This window comes from Cibotium barometz, chromosome 40, assembly GCF_041138505.1.
Source record: "Cibotium barometz isolate CiBa-2024 chromosome 40, ASM4113850v1, whole genome shotgun sequence".
Classification (NCBI taxonomy): Eukaryota; Viridiplantae; Streptophyta; class Polypodiopsida; order Cyatheales; family Cibotiaceae; genus Cibotium; species Cibotium barometz.
The window spans coordinates 42,768,953-42,788,017 of NC_141085.1; the positions used below are offsets into that span (position 1 = coordinate 42,768,953).

The following is a 19,065-nucleotide window of genomic DNA, read 5'->3' on the forward strand; positions in this document are numbered from 1 at the left end:
AGCACAAATTTTAACGAGATGCCTTGCATGAACTGCAGTTTTTCCAAGATGCTGTCAACAACTTTTTGAGATGAGCATTACCTATAGTTAACCAGCAGTAGATTTAGACCCAGTCCAGTAAGAAAACTGACTTCTCTAGAGAAGCTCGTAGTATAGACAGAGTGTGGACCTCCGTGTACAACTACCACTAAAGGGAGCTTTGTGTGTGCTTGATCGATTTCAGTTGCCTTCGAGGAGACAAATATTGCTTCATAGCGTTGCTCCATACCTAGAATACACAGAAATTGTTCTCTTACTATATGGGACCATGCAAGAACCAAACTCTGTGAGCTATCACCCAGGGAACAAAATACACCTATTTTATAAAGCCTACTACATGGTTATAAGTTTGAGCTTCAGTAAGCTTCTTCAACCAACCACCATAACACACCTTCCCAATGCTCAGCTTGAGCAAAGACCTAAACCAGATCCTTATTCCCAAAGTCTCCAACTTCTTTATAATACTGTTCATGATCTTTATCCTCATTTACGTAGATAATAGGTGAGTGTTCTTAATTTTAAGGTCAGTTTACACTAGCTCATCCAACAGTAACTCACTTATACTCAATTAGTACTAAGTGTCTAATAATTGAACCAGTACTTTTTAGCATTAGGACAATGGACTTCAGAAACAAAAGGTGTACCTTCCAATGCATGTTCATTCGATATAGGAATATTTATGATGTCATACACAATTGAAGATAAGATTGCATCAACCTGCTATAATTGTCATATTAATCATACACTCCAGTAGAATCAAAAGGTAAGAGACTTAGCATAAAAATTCAGCGGCACATGGAAACCTTGTCTGGGAACTGCAAGTGGGGACTGCATATATCAAACCAATCCCATGTCCTAATAGAAGCATTTGATGAGCTGCAAACTCCCAGCTTCAAGCTGTGAGGTTTTCCAAAGCTGCTTTGAGCTGACATGCAAGTCTCATAATCAGTTCAAAAATATGATTATTACAATGCATGCCATTCCAACTTCTACAAAATATCAACAACCTACTCCAAGATCTGTAATGAGGCTAAATAATGCACCCAACACACCCTGTAGAACAACAAATACCTGCCAAAATGTAATCACCATGAATAGATAGAAGATTCCAAGATGAGTTATCATCTAAAGGACTAACTCTAGAGACCTCCCCACTGCATATGAAAAAGTAAGTACTCTCTCTCTCTCTCTCTCTCTCTCTCTCTCTCTCTCTCTCTCTCTGTGTGTGTATGTGTGTGTGTGTGTGATTCTCTTCAAGCTGCAGAATGTGAAAGGCCTCCCCCTCTCGACTTCATGCATCGCGCAGACGAAGGACACACATGATCATGACTCGGTCCAACGAATGGCACAGATTACAGGGAGATTTAAAGAAAGCGATGGACAAGCTGGACACCCAAGCAAACACGAGTTCAGAACCCAACAGCCAGGGAACTCTTACCAGAGATGTGCTAAAGGCCATCAAGGACATCTTGGTGTTCCGGGATGACCAACCGGAAAAAGAGACAGCTGAGCTCCGAGAGGAGATGGCAAAGATGAGGGAACAACATGGCAAGCAGGTGGAAACCCTTGAGCGAGAGATTTCAGCTCTCAGAAAAGCCTCCCAAGAGCATAAAGAAGAGGCCCAGAAATTCACGGAAGCAATTCAGGATCTTAAAAAGGAGGAGGGGGAAATCAGCCCTACTTTCAGAGGTTGAAGACCTCAGAACCCAACTCCACGAAGGCCTCGTGAACACAAGGAAGGAACTCAAGACAGTGCTGGTGGGCATAGTGCCGAAAGATCCCCGTGGTGGGTAAAACCCATACGCAGGTCCCTGTGGCAGTGCGGCCTGTGATGGATGCATGCCAACGCCAGTAGGAAGAAGCATGGGTTGGGTGGGAGGGTTTTGTGCTTGTGGTTGTGCAGTATTCCAAAACACATTAGGAGCAGGAATAGAATGCGAACCAGAAGAGAAAATAGGGTTACCTCCTTACACACCAGTAGTCTGGGAGCGTACTCTACTCCTAGACCCTCCTGTATTCGGGTTCACATTACTCCAGGGATCGAGGATAGTAGTTGATACCATATGGTGAACCTGTGCTGCAGAAGAAGACACCTAGGTAGTGTTCGGCACATAAGCACTCAAAGGTACCATACGAACCTAGCACAGTCTCTGGCTGAGTTGCTGATGATGGATCTCCGGACGACCATGGTGGTACCTATCCTCCCTAAGAGAATGTCCCAAACCGAAGTTCAAGCTGTCGGCTAGACTGTGCAGCAGAGCTCTCCACATGAGGCCGGATACTAGGGTCCACTACTGGCACACTGACACATCTTCAGCGCTCACCACCTACGCACTGACGCAGCCGCTTGAACCTTCATCAATGCATCTAGCAGCCTGGTGATCAGCGCAGCACCTTGCTTCATCATCCTCCTCAGCAGTTCTGTGTTTTACAATCTCTGCATCCTCACGGAGTGCCACCACTGTCCTTGATGTGAGCCTTTGTCACCGACCGAGCCTTTTGCTTCGACTTCGTCTTTACTCCTTCGCCGGTCTACTACTTAAGAGTCACCTCACATTAGAGGGACCCTTGTACTGGATTACATTCATCATTATTCATACACTCATTCATCCTTTTCATGCTGTGTTGATTTGCTCTGATCTCTCGCACATCTGGTCCTTTCGTCCTTTTGCTCTCACATGGTATCAGAGCTATCGTGAGAAAAGGGATTGAAGACCTCGAGAGCACACAACGTGGATCGTCTATCCATGATTCTGAGCCTTTGTCACCAGATGTTGATTTTCCTTACTCAGATCTAGGCCACACGGAGGATGGGACTGCTTACTCATTGGAGAGCCCCATTCGAGGTCTTACACTCGGAGTCGATCAGCTTGTTTACACCTACTCACCCTCTACACCTTTGGCATCTCGACCTTCCTCTCCAAGCTTATCAGACTTTGCTTCCAGAGAGGGATGCATGCCTACACGTTGAGCCGACAGCTGCTAGTATGCTGCGCTGGATAGTTGATGACGAAGCTCAATGATCACCAGGTTGCTGGTATGCTACGCTGGCTGGTTGATGACGAAGATCAATGATCATCGGGCTGCTCGTATGCTGTGCTAAAGATATGTATACGCTGAGCCGACGGCTGCTGGTATATGCTGTGCTGGCTGGTTGATGAGGACGAAGATCAATGATCACCGGGCTGTTGCACAGGTGTTTAGCACCGGTAGCTGGGTGATGGCCTCTATAACAACACCAGTAGACACACAAGAAGAAAATGTGTAAGGATCAGAACTTGGAGTCTCTCTAGGATCCCTGCTCAAATGACAGCTATTAGCTCAGGCTCAATCCCCAAACCTCTGGCTGACACAAATGGGTACCTCTACACCTTTCTGTCCAACCTGACCACTACCTCCAACCGTCCTTCACCGTCAGACCTTACCTTCAAGGCTTCAAATCTTTTACCAAAAGCCTCAGCCCACAACCAGCTGACTAAAATCATCTCGAGCTGATGCAGAACTGCTCAGATTCTACCTCCGAAAGCTTGATGTATAACCCCAGTCCAAAACAGACCCTCCCCTTCTCAGAACGTCCTCCAAGGTCAGCTGATCTCACATCTACATCCCCAGGACCTACCCGGATCCTTTGCTGACCACCTTCTGACCCCCCACCTAACTGGAGTAAACTGAGTTCTGCCTCAGAAATCTAACGCAAAATTCTGACTCAAAAACCTTCACTAAAATAGAAACTTTCCTCAAGTGTCCTCTGACATCCACAACACCTCAGGCACCTCCAAGCTTGATAGCTTATCACTTTACAGGCTCTCAGCTGACAGCAACTGATGCACAGCTGCCTCCGAACAGTCTATCTTCTTTAAGGCTTGCTAAACTGACCTAGCTGATGTAGATATTGTCCTCTGGGTCAGCTGACACCTCTACACCCACCGGACATTCAAACCAAGCTAGGATCTGGCCTTATAACCACTCTGCTGACACTAGCTACACCTAGCTGACTCTGGATAAACTCTTTTCCCACTATCCCATCAGACTACTGTCAGCTAACTATTCTACCTGTCAGCTGAGACCCACAATCAATTTCCCCGATCTCAAACAAGCTAGAGCAAGCAATCTACACCATCAGCTGACTATACTGAAGCTCAGCTGATACACAAATGCCTCTATACCTTTCTCAACTGATTCTGACACAGAAGCAGTGTCACAGTCATCAGACTAGCACACACAGATGCTTTATCTCCTCAAACTCAATGAAAACAACAACTCTCACAACAAAAACATCAAAGCAAAGAACTAAGTACCCAAACACAATGTCTGCTTCAAATAGACAAAAAACTTTTGTCTCAATAGCCCTGAGACAATGGGTTAAAAAACATCAAACAAACACACTGAAAACTTGTAATTTCTTCACCTGTAGACTCAAGCTACAGTGAACTCACTAACACAGACTGCATGCCTTCCCTAGACAAACCCAATTCAGCACCCATCTTACTTACGACAGCAACAATTGAACATGGCTTCTGGATAAAATCACGTCTCTACCAGAGAAGCCTCATAGAAACCATCAGGTACACCGCTCCCAAATGATTCTCTAGATCCTAACATCTTCTCTGCTTTGATTCTTCCAAATCCACCTCGATTGCACTGAACATCTCTTCTGCTCCTTTTGAAAACTAGATGAACTCTTGTCTGCAAATAGATTACTTCATTGTAGGTACTTCTTCTACTTCACTCATTGCTTCACTTGTCGTGACTCCTTTTTGCCGTCTGCCTTCGTCAATTGTCCCCAAAACCTCCTTTTTCCCATCGCCACCTCGCCGTCTTCTGGAACCTTTGTGCCGTCTCTCTCCTTCGACCATACACCTTCTATTTTGGCTTTCCAGCACCTCTCTTATCCTCCCCACCGCCATGCTGTCCTTGCCACCTTGGACCTTTAAACATCATCATATATTTATTATTTATTGGCACCCTCCATATTTGTTTTGTGCCATGAGCACCTCTCACAACGTGTTGGTTGACTGCGGCTGTTGCAGTGATGGAGCCGGCGGCCGCTGGTTGTGTTGGTTGATCATATACGATGATGTGTTGATTATGATGGACACTTTATATAGTGCATGGTGCGGCAGTCGGCCAACACAAACCAACCAGAAAAAAGGCTTTTTAGGTAATATAATGGGCACCTTTTTGGGCTAGTTTTCACACACTCCACCCGCCCTGATTTGGCATCCAGTGGAGGCTTTTCAATAGATCCCGAGGGGCACTCCAATCCGCTATCTTGGATACTACATGGGCATCGTTATCTCCCCAGACCAGCAACTAGCGCCGCTTCTTCTAAACATTCGGAAGAAGCTTTTGTACTGGAGTTTTGTGAGGCTTTCCTTAGCCGGCCGAGTGGTGGTGGCGAACCAGATCCTTCTTGCCACCATGTGGTACATTACTTCTTACTCGGCCTGCATTGGACACATACAACGGTTGATCCACAATTGTTTGTGGGTAGGCAACAATGGGAGGCCAACCAGGGCCAAGGTGGCCTGGAGAGTGATCATCTAGCTGCGACACATAGGGGGCCTAGGCATAATCGACCCCGTCATTCAGAGCCATGCCCTGCTAGGCAAGTTGATTGTTAGAGGACTTCTCCCAGGCGGTGAGCCTTCGAAGGACTTCCACTTGGGCCACGATTTCAGCTCGTACTCCGAGCATGGGGAGCCCATGGCCACAGAGCACTAGATGGAACTTCACAAAGATGCAGTCCCGCAACTTTAGCCCAACTTTTGAGGATAGATTTGTCACCAGCAGTTGATTTCGGTAGCCTCTGAGGAGCATCTTCGACAGCCCCTCATCTAGAACCCCCAAATCCGTTTACCTAGTGCTAGATCCCTTGGAGATTGCCTTACATTCAGGCAGCTCCCCGCAAAGGCTCACTTTCTCAATTGGACCCCATGGCAGATTAGAAAGCTCAGAGCCCCCCTTGGATGACTTCACTAGATGCACCTTGCAAAGGGTGAGGGTGATCGGATTTCATGCACATGAGTGGCACATTGACCCCCCTCCGGCCAAGGTGGCCAGGGAGAGACTTTGGCATTTATGGATTTGGGATAGCTGGCTCCTCCCCGCCTTCAGTGGGACCCGGGGGAGTGGACTTGGCTTGATCCTACTGACGAGGAGGACACTCTGGGTACCCTGTTCTTGGTATAAACCACACGGCTAGGCCGCAGGATCCAGATGCCCGAGGTTGAGGACATCCTGACAGCAGTATGACGCTGGGAGTCTTAGGGCCACTGATTGCGTTTTCTCTCAGATTTTTGGAAGAGGCTCTAGGACAGTTTTTGGCCTCAGAAGATCATCCTCTTTTTGTGGTTGCTAGTACACATGAGTTTGGTAGTGGGCACGTGGTTGGCCATCGGCGGTAGACCAGAGCTTGTCCAAGGTGTGGCCACCTTGGCAATCATTTTTCTACATTCATTAATGTAATGCCATGGCTTCTTGCAATAGTGGCACTTGCTCCTTTCTTGGGCTTGCCTACATCATCCTTGTCTTTGTTTGATGGCTGTCCGGATTCAGCCCTAGGGTGATAGCCACCAAATTTGCCTTTGCCCTTGCTATTTGCCACAAAAGCTTGGTCGTGGCCACACCTACCAACATACATATTTTTCCTAGACTGCTCTTCCTTCCTACAAAAGAAGCCCCACCAATTCTTGGAATGTGAGTGGGTTAGGGTTTCCCCTCATGGATAGGTTAAGCAACGTGTGGAAAGCCAAGTATACCTTTAGCAAAGAATCCAAAGTGGTCGACACAAGTTGGCTATCTTGAATCACTTTATCAATATTCCAACTGCTCTCGAATATCTTGGACCTTTTGTCGAGAGATCCAATATAGAGATCCCCGCAACCCATTAAGTTTCCTTTTTAGGTAAGCAACCCTAGCTTCATTTATGGCCTAAAACATGGCTTCCAAATTGTCCCATGCATACTTTGACGTCTTGCATGACCAAATATGAGATACTATCGACCTCTTGACCGACAAAGCAATAAGAGACATAGCATGTGCATCTCTTGCATCGCATCTTCTTTGCTCTTGTGAGGATGCTGCAGGTTGAGCTTGAGCCTGCTAGGCACCTCATCCTTCACCTCATTGAGGTGTGGCAGGCGCAGTGTCTAGACGGGTGTCATCCCCACACAAAAAACCCCACAAGCCCTTGGCCACCAATAGATTCTTAATCATGAAGCTCCACAGGGAGTAATTGCTCCCATCAAGCTTGTCCTCTTGTGCCAAAACTCCAAATACATCCCTTGCATTTTGAGCCATTTGCAAATGCCCAAATGGAAAAATCACTACAAATCTACAATCACACCTGCGATGTGTGTGCTCTGGCTTGTAGCGCACCTTAGCCAAAATACATGCAAATAACAAATGTGTAGAGTGATGAGTTATTTGTTACCAATTTGATGAGTTTGCTTTGATTTTGGAGAAACCTCCAAATGTTGAAATGTAACCCCCAAATCTTGAAATGTATAGGTACAAGTGGTGCAGCATCTATGGGCAAGTCCAAGCGGTACAAAGGGTACATTTGTAGGAACAGCTGTCAATACGGAAGCAAGTACATTAGTGATGGTGTGGCAGTACGGACCCTACGGCCCAGTATTGTGCAGGCTATACGGAGTTGATGCCTAGAGGTGGCGGCCTATATGGCGGTTTACATGGTGCAATCGTATGGACAAGTACAGGCTCACGAAGGTGTACGGGGAGGTATGGGATCACGAGGATAGAAAGAAAAAATTCGGGCAAGATGAACCTTGGGCTCTGATACCACTCTTGGGTCAGGCTTAACCCTAATGTGCAAGAAATGGGAGCAGAAAATAGCAGAGAGAGTGAGAGAGGTGGGAAAGCAACACGATTAACATGGTAAGGTCGGTGTACACAACCACAAGTATAAGGCATAATAATAAAATGCTGTCCATAAGGTGTCCTTTCACACTGGGTCGAGAGGGGAAAAACCCCTTCAATATAGAAGGTTAAAAATGTCCTTTATAAGCCCATGTTCACACCTCACACTATCACTATGAGTTTTCCTACACGCACCCATATATTGGCATGCATCAGCTTCACGAATTTTATGACTTGGCTATTCACTTGGTTAATGATCATTGAAGTTTGAAGTTCAAATGAGTCATGAATCTGTGTCTTCAATCTTGGGCCTTGGCACTGCACACCTAGCAACTTGCGAGCAGCATGCAACACAGAGCACTTTAAATGTGGGCTTCTAACATGTTTTAAAGTATGAAAAATATGCACTTTGTGTGTGTTCTATCATTCTACAGGGAGTGCCTAATGTTTCAGGTCCAAATCTACGTTTTTTTGGGACCTGCACCCCCCATACAAAATGTTTATGAAATGTAATTACAAAACATGTTTCAAGAAATGCTTCGCAACTATGCTCTATATACACACATTATTGACCATGCCTATGATGTCATGAAGAAAGAAAGTCCATAGCTGAATCACTTTATTCAAAAATTAATCTTATGTAACAAGGTGCACAACAAAATTCAAACGTAAACATTAAATCAACATTACGGACCTTTTAACATTGATAGCCAAGATTACTTGGGTGCTAAACCAAGGAGATGAAAGCAAAAGGGTTTGTTTATCCAACAGCCATGGAGATGCAATTAAACTTTGGCAATATAAACCCGGAAAGCTCCCTTTTGGTTGTGCAATGGAAACCTAATAACACCATGGTAGACAGCAATTATCCATTGCACAATGGGGACAACTATCAAAAAGTGAAACTTTCCATTTCCTCCACTTACCACTTCATTGATCGTCAAATTTGAATCCCCCATCTCATGGATTGGCCATTCTATACTATGTAAGGAATTGGTCCCACTATGTGCTCCACTTTTGACAGCTGCTTGGGCTGACAAGAATATTAAAAAATTTCCATTGGGGCTGCATTGCAATCAAACAAGATAAGGATAACACACTGGTACATGTTACCTAAATGATTTAAAAATGTATTATTATTGGCCAAAATCCATGCCTTCTATTGAATAAAATTATACCCGCATAATTATGAGCATGTATGTATAGATTGCTTAGTTTACTTAATGTTCAATGACTAGAAGAGAGACGCGCATAATCTTTGAAAAGAGAAAATAATGGACTCTGGAGACAAAGAGACCAAAGGACGTAAGCTACAGTTGAAGTAAGCAATGGTCGAAAATTGGTCACATATAAATTACAACTCTGCAAGTTCACACATACCCTGCTATTAGCTCACCCAACATATCTGGCCACCCAGCATGCTTAATGGATATCCAGCCTTCATGTTGGGTAGCCATACAGAAACAGAAATTTTCAAAGATGTTTTAAAAAATAAGGTTTGTATAACCTATATTAATCTACATTCTGGGGATAGTAAAACCAGTAAATATGCTTTTCGGTGTGTGGATATGTATATACAAATGAAAAGTTTAAATTAAACCCCAAACTAACAAAACTAAATGCAATCTTTGACACCATGAGAGTCTACTCACAAAGCTTCAAACCATCAACTTCATCATGTATGCATAGCATAGACTATGTGCTGTGGCATACCCCTCATGTCATTAGCTCCCAAGAGTAGGTGCAAGTTCAAGCATGAAGATATGTAACCTTGATAGGCATATCTTCATAGATAAACCATCAAACTGACAAACTGTGACTTGCCTCAATCCAGGCAGGCAGCATCCACAGAGACGAGCTGCCCGGACACCTGTGGGAATAAACAGGCCACATGGGCAGCAGGCTGAATGCAGGGCAGTGGACGGATGAGCACACAAAGAATGCAGGCAAGCTGGGCTGATTTGGTAAACCCGCTTTCTCATGGCTTGGGTATGGACAGGGCAACCCCAACAGCCCCAAAAAATTTAGCCCAATGCGCATGCGCATGCGCACAGGTCGGACAGCATAATAACCTTAGGTTGAATGCACAAATAGCCTCCACCTGTCCCTGTGCGCCCAATACACAGGTGTTCCTTAAGCAGAGGATGGCAAGAATCTTTGCAGGTATTGTCACAGAGAGGCAGCCAGGGTGCATTGTCCAGATCCCATGATCTCTCACAAACAATGATGCTGTGCAAAAAGCACTCCAAGCTGTCCCTGCAAATCTCACACCAGCTTCTCTCTCATTGGCCAGCCAGCACCCGCCCATCACTTGTCCAGCCATCATTTTCTTCACGACCAAGATTACCTGGCAGCCAGCTTAGATTGAGGTGGGATGTCACATGCACCCATGCTCTGAGGTGCAGTGTGACACACTAGCTCATCATCAGTGCTATACTTATACAGCAATAGTTACCTTTTAGAAACATTTGTCGTACGCAATGAACCCAATGCGATCCCTAGTCCAGGCCCTAGGGACATGTCATGCATGAGCGACGTAGGTCATTCTAAAACGGTAGGTGTTAGACTCTGTCACTTAACCCAATTGAAGAACGGTCAAGCATATAGTCATCCTAGTATTAGCAAGCAAATAGGAGCATTTAGAAGAGGCTTAGCAAAAGGATGAAAAGGCTCTAGGTCAGCCTAGGAGCCTTGGAATTTTGGACATCATAGGCCACATCTGAAAGGCATACAAGGTGCCTGGCATCCATTCGACAACATTGGAAAGTGTTGGAGCGCCAGTCGACACAATTTAAACAACAGTCAGCCAGCAAATTGATAGGCGCTTCGCACATGTGAAGGCAGTTGTCATTAAATGACCATTTTCAGCAAGTCGTGGGCTTTTTTACTTGCCCGATAGCAGCATAAAGCCACCAACCAGCAGTTGCTAAAATCATCTCATTCTTCACCCAATTCAGCAGAAGAGAGAAGCGCAGAACATGTGTGCCTAAGGCTTCTGTCTTTTGTATGCATCATTTTAAGCCAAATCACCTTGTGCTTCAATCCCCAGCCCAAAGCTTTCTTTAGCATTCAGCCTTTAGTAGTGCATCTCTCTCAGCAGATCTTATCACCGAAATAGGGGACCCGAAACAATAGACCAACACTTCAAATACCAGACACAGAGCATGAAACACAGCGGAAGAACCATAAACAATAATAACACCGCACTAAGCCGAAACGGCGGGCCCCCTGTAGGAACTTCTTTATTGAGATAGAGGCTTTTACAAGAAATCAAGGTGCAGGTGCATACAGCACCGGATTTTCCACAAAGCATCTGCCATCAAAAAATCGCTTACCCAGATATCTATCTAGTGCCAAGATAAAAACACAGCACCAAAAGCCATCCGAAAACTGTCTCAAAACAGTCCTATGAATCAGCTCATAAACAGTCCATAAAACAGCCCGGTATGGAGCCAAAAACAGCCCCGAACTCTGCGTCAAAAACAGCCCCAAAACGGAGCCTCAAATCAGCCCCAGAAGAGCTCTCAAAACTGTCCTAGATTCCTCTAAAACAGCCCCAAATCTGCCCATGACAAGGCCAAAACTGTGAGTGACGAACACCAGATGTCAAATCACATGTGTGGCTGCTGTGTACAGCCAGCTCTCTCTGCTATACGGCCAGCGCACAAAGGAGAGAGAACTCTACGGCTAGCTCCTCTGTAGCATCCAATCAAACAAGAGAGAATACTCATTGCTGTCAGCGAGTCTTTAGGTGATCAGTGAAAACAGCAGCAAAACACAGCACTGTAGGCAGCCAGCCCAAAAACATAAGGAGAGAGGAGGAGTTGTACAGCCAGCGCTGATAGAAGAGAGAGAAAGCTGCAGTCGGCCAGTAGAGGCATGCGCTTGATGATCCAAAAGAGAAGCCCCCACTCAGCTTTAATAGAGTCAACCTACTCTATATTTGGATGTGCTTTTCCTTTTTGGCCAAAAGTGGCTTGGCTGTCCAAAAATAGCTACTTTTATGCTTACTTCCCAAGTTTCATGTAGGCGCCTCCTTTTGTCCACCTATCCATGCCCAAAATAATAATATGTCCAGCCCTTCATTAATGATGTGTGAACACACTGACTTATAAACCTTATAAGTCACTTTAAATGATAAAAATCCCATGCTGCTTTTGCTCAAAAGCCATCTTTCAGACCAAACTTTGCCAGTTAATGCTCCAGCTTTCTTCTGTGGAAAATCCCCATTCACACCTTGGCTCTGCTTAGTGTGTGAAACACTAGTCAAGACTGGTGAAGAGATCAAATGGGACATCCCCTCCGTCTTATAAAGCAATTTTGCGCAACTGTATAAGCTTGATACCACTGAAATATTCTTCTAATAAAGTAGATGCACTACCAATTTATAATATTTCATAATCCAAGCATTCAAAGCCATTTATACAAATCCACGATCCGAAGTCTGATACGGGCACAAGAGCCAACTGTATCAAGAAACAAATTTTGGCCATATCTTAAGTTAACAACTCTGAGAATAACTCAGACACAGCACAAGAGCCAACTGTGTCCCAAATATCCATAAATCCATATGCCAAGTCAACGACTCTGATATTAACCAGAACAAGCACAAAAGCCAACTGTGTCCCAAATACCCATAAGTCCATACATAGCTTTAAGTACCTGCAAAAATGAAGTAAGCAGAATACATTGCCACAAAACATCTTGCCATGCCATTGGACTGCATAACTCTTCTAATCCATACGCATGCTCAAGCCAAACATGCTTCACATGTCCATATGGTTCACCAAGGCAACGACCCTTCCATGAAACCACACATGCTCAAAAGGGTTTCCCTTCTTCCACGAGATTTCACTCACGAGGGCCACCAACCCTTCCATGAAATACTCACTGGAAAGAGTCACCAACTCTTCCATGATCCCATGAGTTTAGATAGTGAGTAGCCAGATTCACCAACTCCTCTCACTAAATGGAGTCACCAAGTCCTCTCACTAGACAGAGTCACAAACTCTTCCACGAGTTCACATACTCACTCACTATAGTCACCAACTCTTTCATGAGTGCAATATAACATAAGATAAGAATAAATCACAAGCATAGAGATCCAAGTTCTCCATAAATATGTCTGCGACAAATAGTTTTACTGGAATTTTGGCCGATAAAAGAAATCCATAGAAAAATGCTCGATCCATGAGATATCGATAAATTCTAGGAATCCAGTTCATCCCATAGAACACAGAGCGAGAAAAACATACTCCATCCCAATAAAAAAAGCCATAGAACTATATATAAAGCCCAAGAATCACCGAGCCAACGATGAGCAAAGATATGTCAAAAACTTAATCCATAGTTGTTAAACATATCCATATGAAAAACCATATAAACGAAGCTATTCAACCATAATGTTTACCTGAAATAGTTCAAGGCAGACAAACAACACACAATTCTCCTTGAACAGGCATACAAGGGAGTGTCCAAAACACTTACAATAAATTGCCAAAAAGCATCGACTTTGCAAAACTCAAAGTATACTTAGCTTCTTTTCTTTCTTTCTTTGCCAAGTTCGTCATGAAGCCCAGAAGAAATATCTCCTTGGCATACACATAAGGTATCTTAAGATATAGCTCCATATAGCTTGCTTGTAAGCTTGATTTTTATATGTATACCTAGATGAATCCAAGAACATGACCAAATTCACCTTATAAGAAAGTGCAATTTATAACCTCACGGTAGTTATCCACAAGACAATAAACCATATGGAAAAAGTGTTGAACACGGGCACATAATACCAACTCCATACTTCGAGGATAAAATCTGTGATTCCATAAATCCTTAGACCAAGCTGTGACCCGCTCATGCTTCTGACACATGACTGCTTCCATAAGCAAAAATGTTGGTCAGTGTAGTCCCCACTTCTGATCTTTTCCCTTTTTCATTCTTGGAAGGAAGCCTTTGCTTCCGAGAAAAGCCTTTGCTCTAATACCAATGTCACCAAAATTGGGGACCTCGAACAATAGACCAACACTTCAAATACCAAACACAGAGCATGAAAACACACCGAAAAAACCATAAATAATATAATAACACCGCACTGAGCCGGAACGACAGGCCCCCCCTAGGAACTTCTTTATTGAGATAGAAGCTTTTACAAGAAACCAAGGTGTGGGTGCATACAGCACCGGAATTTCCACAAAGCATCAGCAAATCTCTTGCCCAGATATCTATCTAGTACCAAGATAAAAACACAGCTTCAAGAAACGAGTATGACAACCCTGAACTCCGCTCTAAAAACAGCCCCAAAACGGAGCCTCAAATCAGCCCCAAAAGAGCTCTCAAAACTATCCTGGATTCCTCTAAAACAGCCCCAAATCTGCCCATGATAAGGCCAAAACTGTGAGTGAAGAACACCAGATGTCAAATCACATCACTACTGTGTACGGCCAACTCTGACTGGTGTACGGACAGCGCACAGAGGAGAGAAAGAACTCTAGAGTCTACGGCTAGCTCCTCTGTAGCACCCAATCGAACAAGAGAGAATAGTCAATGCTGTGAACCAGCCTTTAGGTGATCAGTGGAAAAAATAGCAAAACCCAGCACTATAGGCGACCAGCCCCAAAACAGAGGGAGAGAGGAGTTGTACGGCCAACGCTGATAGAAGAGAGAGAAAGCTGCAGTCGGCCAGTAGAGGCATGCGCTTGATGATCCCAAAAGAGAAGCCCCCACTCAGCCTTAATAGAGTCAACCTGTTGTCACCATTTGCCCACCCAATTGGTCCACCCGTGCTTTCTTATCATGTATGTACATTGGACTGGTGTCCATGGCAGTTGTATATGCCCGGGATTGATGCCACTCATGTGATACTGTGGACTTGGATTTCCATTGGGACTTGTGCCTTCGTGTACATGCTCGGAAATGCTTGATGGATTGGTGTTCCATTGGGTCTAGTACCTCGTGTACTTGCCTGGAGCATGTCTATTTTGGTATAGTCTCATGAACAGGGATTGTCCATACCAATGCTGCATTGCATACCATCTTCATGTGCTTCCTTGCAATTGAAATTGCATGCTCTTTTCATGCTTGTGTAACGCGCGGAAGCTCTGGGTAGTCTTCTTTCAGCCCTAAACACTCTTGAAAACCTTCTGATGCAAACACGCACCATCTGATGCAAAAACGCAAGTAGAGAGAGAGTAGAGAGAGAGAGTGAGAAGTGTTGGAATTTCAGTATATACTATGGTACAAAAAGGTACATATCTTTGCAGCCCTTGGCTGCCTTCATAAAAAGGTGGTAAACCCTAAAATCTGTCCCCTATGGGACCTCTAAGGATCCAAACCCCTAGTGGGATTGAATGAATAAAACATTGAGCAAGGGGAGCTATTTATAGCCCCTTGGAATACATGGGGAACTGGCCGACTGCTGGTCGGCCAGTCAAAAGTCCATTAAAGTCCTTTTAATGCAGCCCGACTGGATCCGATCCTTGTTCTTGATGCGCCTGCTGCTGCCCCTATGTGCTGGTTCAGCCAACCATGGCTATGGGCAGCCGACACCACCTGTCCTGCAGAGCCGACACACTTCTACAGCCAGCCGAGTCACTTCTGCAGCCAGCCGACTGCACTTATCTAGATCATGCTCTTCAGCTGTCTGTTTCCTTCCATGATCCCACTTGTCCTGCTCCACGTCCACTTCAGATGATATACCTGAAGCTCCTTCATTCTGGTTCTACCTATCTTCTACTGGTTCATGGTCTTTATCTGTTTGCCCCCTTCTGGATTTAGCCTTGAGAAGGTCCATGGCATTGCTTATGCACATGACATCCCCCTCTGCTAAACTTGATGACGGGAATCCAACCTGCTCTTGGATGACTGTCATCATCCCAATCCTTTTCCTTAAGTCCCTCTGTCATCCATCCATCCCTGGCAAACTCTTTTCTCTGAAAATCCGAGCTGTTCTCCAAACCACTCTGTCTCTGATGAAGATCTATGCATCTGGTTCCTCTAGTCCACAATCCGTTCCTGCCCTGACTCTGAACACCGTCTTGGTCTTCTTTCCTGGAACTGAGTCTGGCACTCACACATCACCCTTGGAGGATCAACCTCCCTTGGGACCGTTACGTGAGAACGTATCTGGCTCACGGAACTGCCATCCCCATCTGGCACTGTGGAACACCACCAACCAACCTCCTGGGAGTTCTTCCCGACCTGTGTTCCCGCCTTGGGCTTCGAATCCGTGTGCTTTCCTGTACCTTGGACCTGTACACCATCATATGGGACTGAATCAGCGTTTAGTCTGGCTGGGCCTGATGCTCCGATACCACTGTAATATGCGGAAGCTTCGGAGAAGGATCGGTACTTCAAAACTCAGAAATCAGCACTCTTTTCGTGACGGAATTAACGCACAAACTGAAAGACGATGTGCAGAAAATAGAGAGAGAAGGGGGAGATGGAGAGGACACAGTATTGGGTCCCAATTACCCTCTGTAGGGCCCCCACCACGGATGGTGTATTTGCTTTATTAGAATGATGTAAATCTGAAAACAAATACAGAAACTTGACCTTTTCTTGGCTGGAAAACCTGCCCTTGACCTTCAGTCCTTCACCCCTTTGCTTTAGCAAGTTCTTGGCTGTCCTGGCCCTTGTTTGCTTGGAGCACTTGGTGAATTATGAGATGGATTCATGGATTCTAGGCTGGAGTATTTATACTCCCTCTTGCATCCAGTCGGCCAGCTTCAGAAAGCTCCACGACTGGGTATTTTCCAATAAACTGAATTCACACTATAATAAATGCTGTCCAGCCTGCGCATGCTTTCACACTAATAATAACTACTGTCCAGCCTGCGCTTATGCTTGTGTGGGACAATACCAGGCTGCGCATGGGTGTGGGACTGCCCCTACACCTGGCCAACTTGCTGGTTAGGGTTTCTGACCCTATCGGCTGCCTGTCCAGCAGCAGTAAAGTTGGCCGACAGCCCTTCCAGCCCATGCCATGGCTGGTGGGCACAACTTGAGCCCTCCTCGCCCCTTGGGGGTGGTTCTACACCTCCCCCATGCCCACACTACAAGTGCAAGTGCAAATCTTCGCACTGGGGTAGCCCTATGGGCTGGCCCCATCTCTACATGCAAACCTACATGCCTACAGATGTCTGGCATCCAGTTGCAAACCAGATACACAGAACATCTGACATCATTCCAGAGGGAGACTCACAGCGCGGACTAGCACTGCTTCATGTGCAGGACAGTGCACACCTGACCTTGGACTCATGTGCAGGACAATGCACACCTGACCTCGGACGACTGAGATGGATCCCTGGCTGACTCGTCCCGGACTGGGCTCACATGGGACCAGTTCACCATCCCAGGTCCTGCACCTTCTGTACAGAAATGTCTACATGGCATCCAAGTGCGGGATGCACGTGACATCCCCTTCTGCTTAACTTGACGGAAGCTGCATAGCCTCCAAATAATCCGTCAATAATGCCGGATAGTCTTCGAAAAATTCTTTGTCGAGCCATACCGCTTCATGAGTTCCTCGGTCCTGAAACTTCGTGAGGAATTGTCGTAGTCTTCGGCCTGAGCCATGCTTGAAACGGTGCAGAAGGATCTGTTCTGGAACCATTACTTCTGCTTCATCAATAATGTCTGGTTCCGCTTTGTCTTTGACCTCTGAAGGGGATGGACCTGCATATGGCTTTAACCAACTGACATGAAATACATCGTGCATAGTCCAACTCGGAGGTAGCTTTAACTGCATAGACACCTCATTAATCTTTTTCCGGATGGGAAATGGTCCGAAGCTCCTGAAAGACAACTTTGGGCATCGCTTGCCCACCTGCTTCAATCTTTGCTTCATAATCCGAAGATATACCCAATCCCCAAAATTATCAAACAATGCCCTCCAAAAATGACTGGTAAACTTGGCATCTCGGTCTGACACTATGGTCCTAGGAATCCCACCAATCGGGTACCAATGCCGAATGAATAGCTGGGCAACATCCTCGGCGGTCACATTGGCCCTGCAAGGAATAAGCATAACAAATTTGCTAAACCTGTCAACAATAGTTAAACACTGTGTATTACGCTTACTCGGACTGGGAGGCAGATTTGTGACAAAGTCCATCGAAATGTCCTGGAAAGGACCCTCAGGAATTGGCAAAGGCTGTAACAACCCTATCTTCTTTCCACGAGGAGCTTTCACCTTTTGACAAATGTCACAGCGTTGTACATATGTAAACACATCACGCCTCATCTTTGGCCAATAGTATTGCCGTTCTAATTTCTCCAGAGTCGAATTCATGCCCCTATGACCACCTGTAATGGCGTCATGGGCATCATGGAGAAGAGCTGCCCGGAATGATTTCATGACACATAGTCGGCCTTTGTAGAAAAGCCAACCATCGCGCATCAGAAAATGGCATGGTCCTGTGGCATCCAATGCCTGTTCCCACTGCGTACCGAATTCCTCGGAATCCGCGTACGTGTGCTTCATGTCTTCTAGTCCTGTACCAACAAGGTCAAGTCTAGTGGTCTGAATCGCAGATACTTGTCCCTTCCTGCTCAAAGCATCGACCACTGGATTGGCCTTTCTTGGAAGGTACTCAATCATACCACCGAACTGCTGGAATATCTGACTCCAGCGGTGTTGTCGATCACTCCACTGTGCACTTGGCATCGTCTGAATCCAGCGCAATGCCTGATGGTCAGTGCGAACCTCGAAGTCACGGCCATACAGGAAATGTTTCCAATGTTTCAAGGCCTGTATAGCTGCTAGGAGTTCACGATCATAGACTGAATAGTTCTTTTCGGCGGGCAGTAACTTACGAGACATGTAAGCTACTGGATGACCATTGTGTTGCAATACACCTCCAATTGCGATGTTACTCGCATCGGTGATCACCTGAAATGGTTCGTCCCACGAGGCAAGGGCTAAACAAGGCGCTTCTAACAAAGCCACCTTGAGGTTCTGGAATGCCTCCAACGCTCGTGGAGTCATTCGAATTTTTTGCCTTCTTGTTTTCACTCCCTTTAGCAGATCGGTGAGGTCTGCCGAGAGATCAGAAAACTTGTCAATGTGGGTGGAATATGCCTGGCATATACCCACAAATGATCTAATGTCATAAGCGGTCTTAGGTACTTCCCAGTTAACAATCTCGG

The 19,065-nt window shown here is 45.5% G+C and overlaps 1 protein-coding gene across 2 annotated transcripts in view; it reads right to left on the reverse strand.

Moving 5' to 3' along the window:
- Positions 1 to 19,065, reverse strand: part of AARE (acylaminoacyl-peptidase-like protein) — a 72,156-nt gene that overhangs the window by 23,405 nt on the left and 29,686 nt on the right. For both annotated transcript variants that reach the window (XR_015262861.1, XM_086779624.1), the window contains exons 7-12: positions 8,847 to 8,985; positions 8,615 to 8,760; positions 1,111 to 1,193; positions 843 to 964; positions 684 to 756; positions 82 to 268 (exon numbers count right to left, since the gene is read on the reverse strand). Coding sequence is in view for 1 of the 2 variants with exons in the window: in XM_086779624.1 (XP_086635750.1) it covers positions 82 to 268; positions 684 to 756; positions 843 to 964; positions 1,111 to 1,193; positions 8,615 to 8,760; positions 8,847 to 8,985 (750 nt within the window). In the remaining variant the exon portion in view is untranslated. The remainder of the gene's footprint in view (positions 1 to 81; positions 269 to 683; positions 757 to 842; positions 965 to 1,110; positions 1,194 to 8,614; positions 8,761 to 8,846; positions 8,986 to 19,065) is intronic.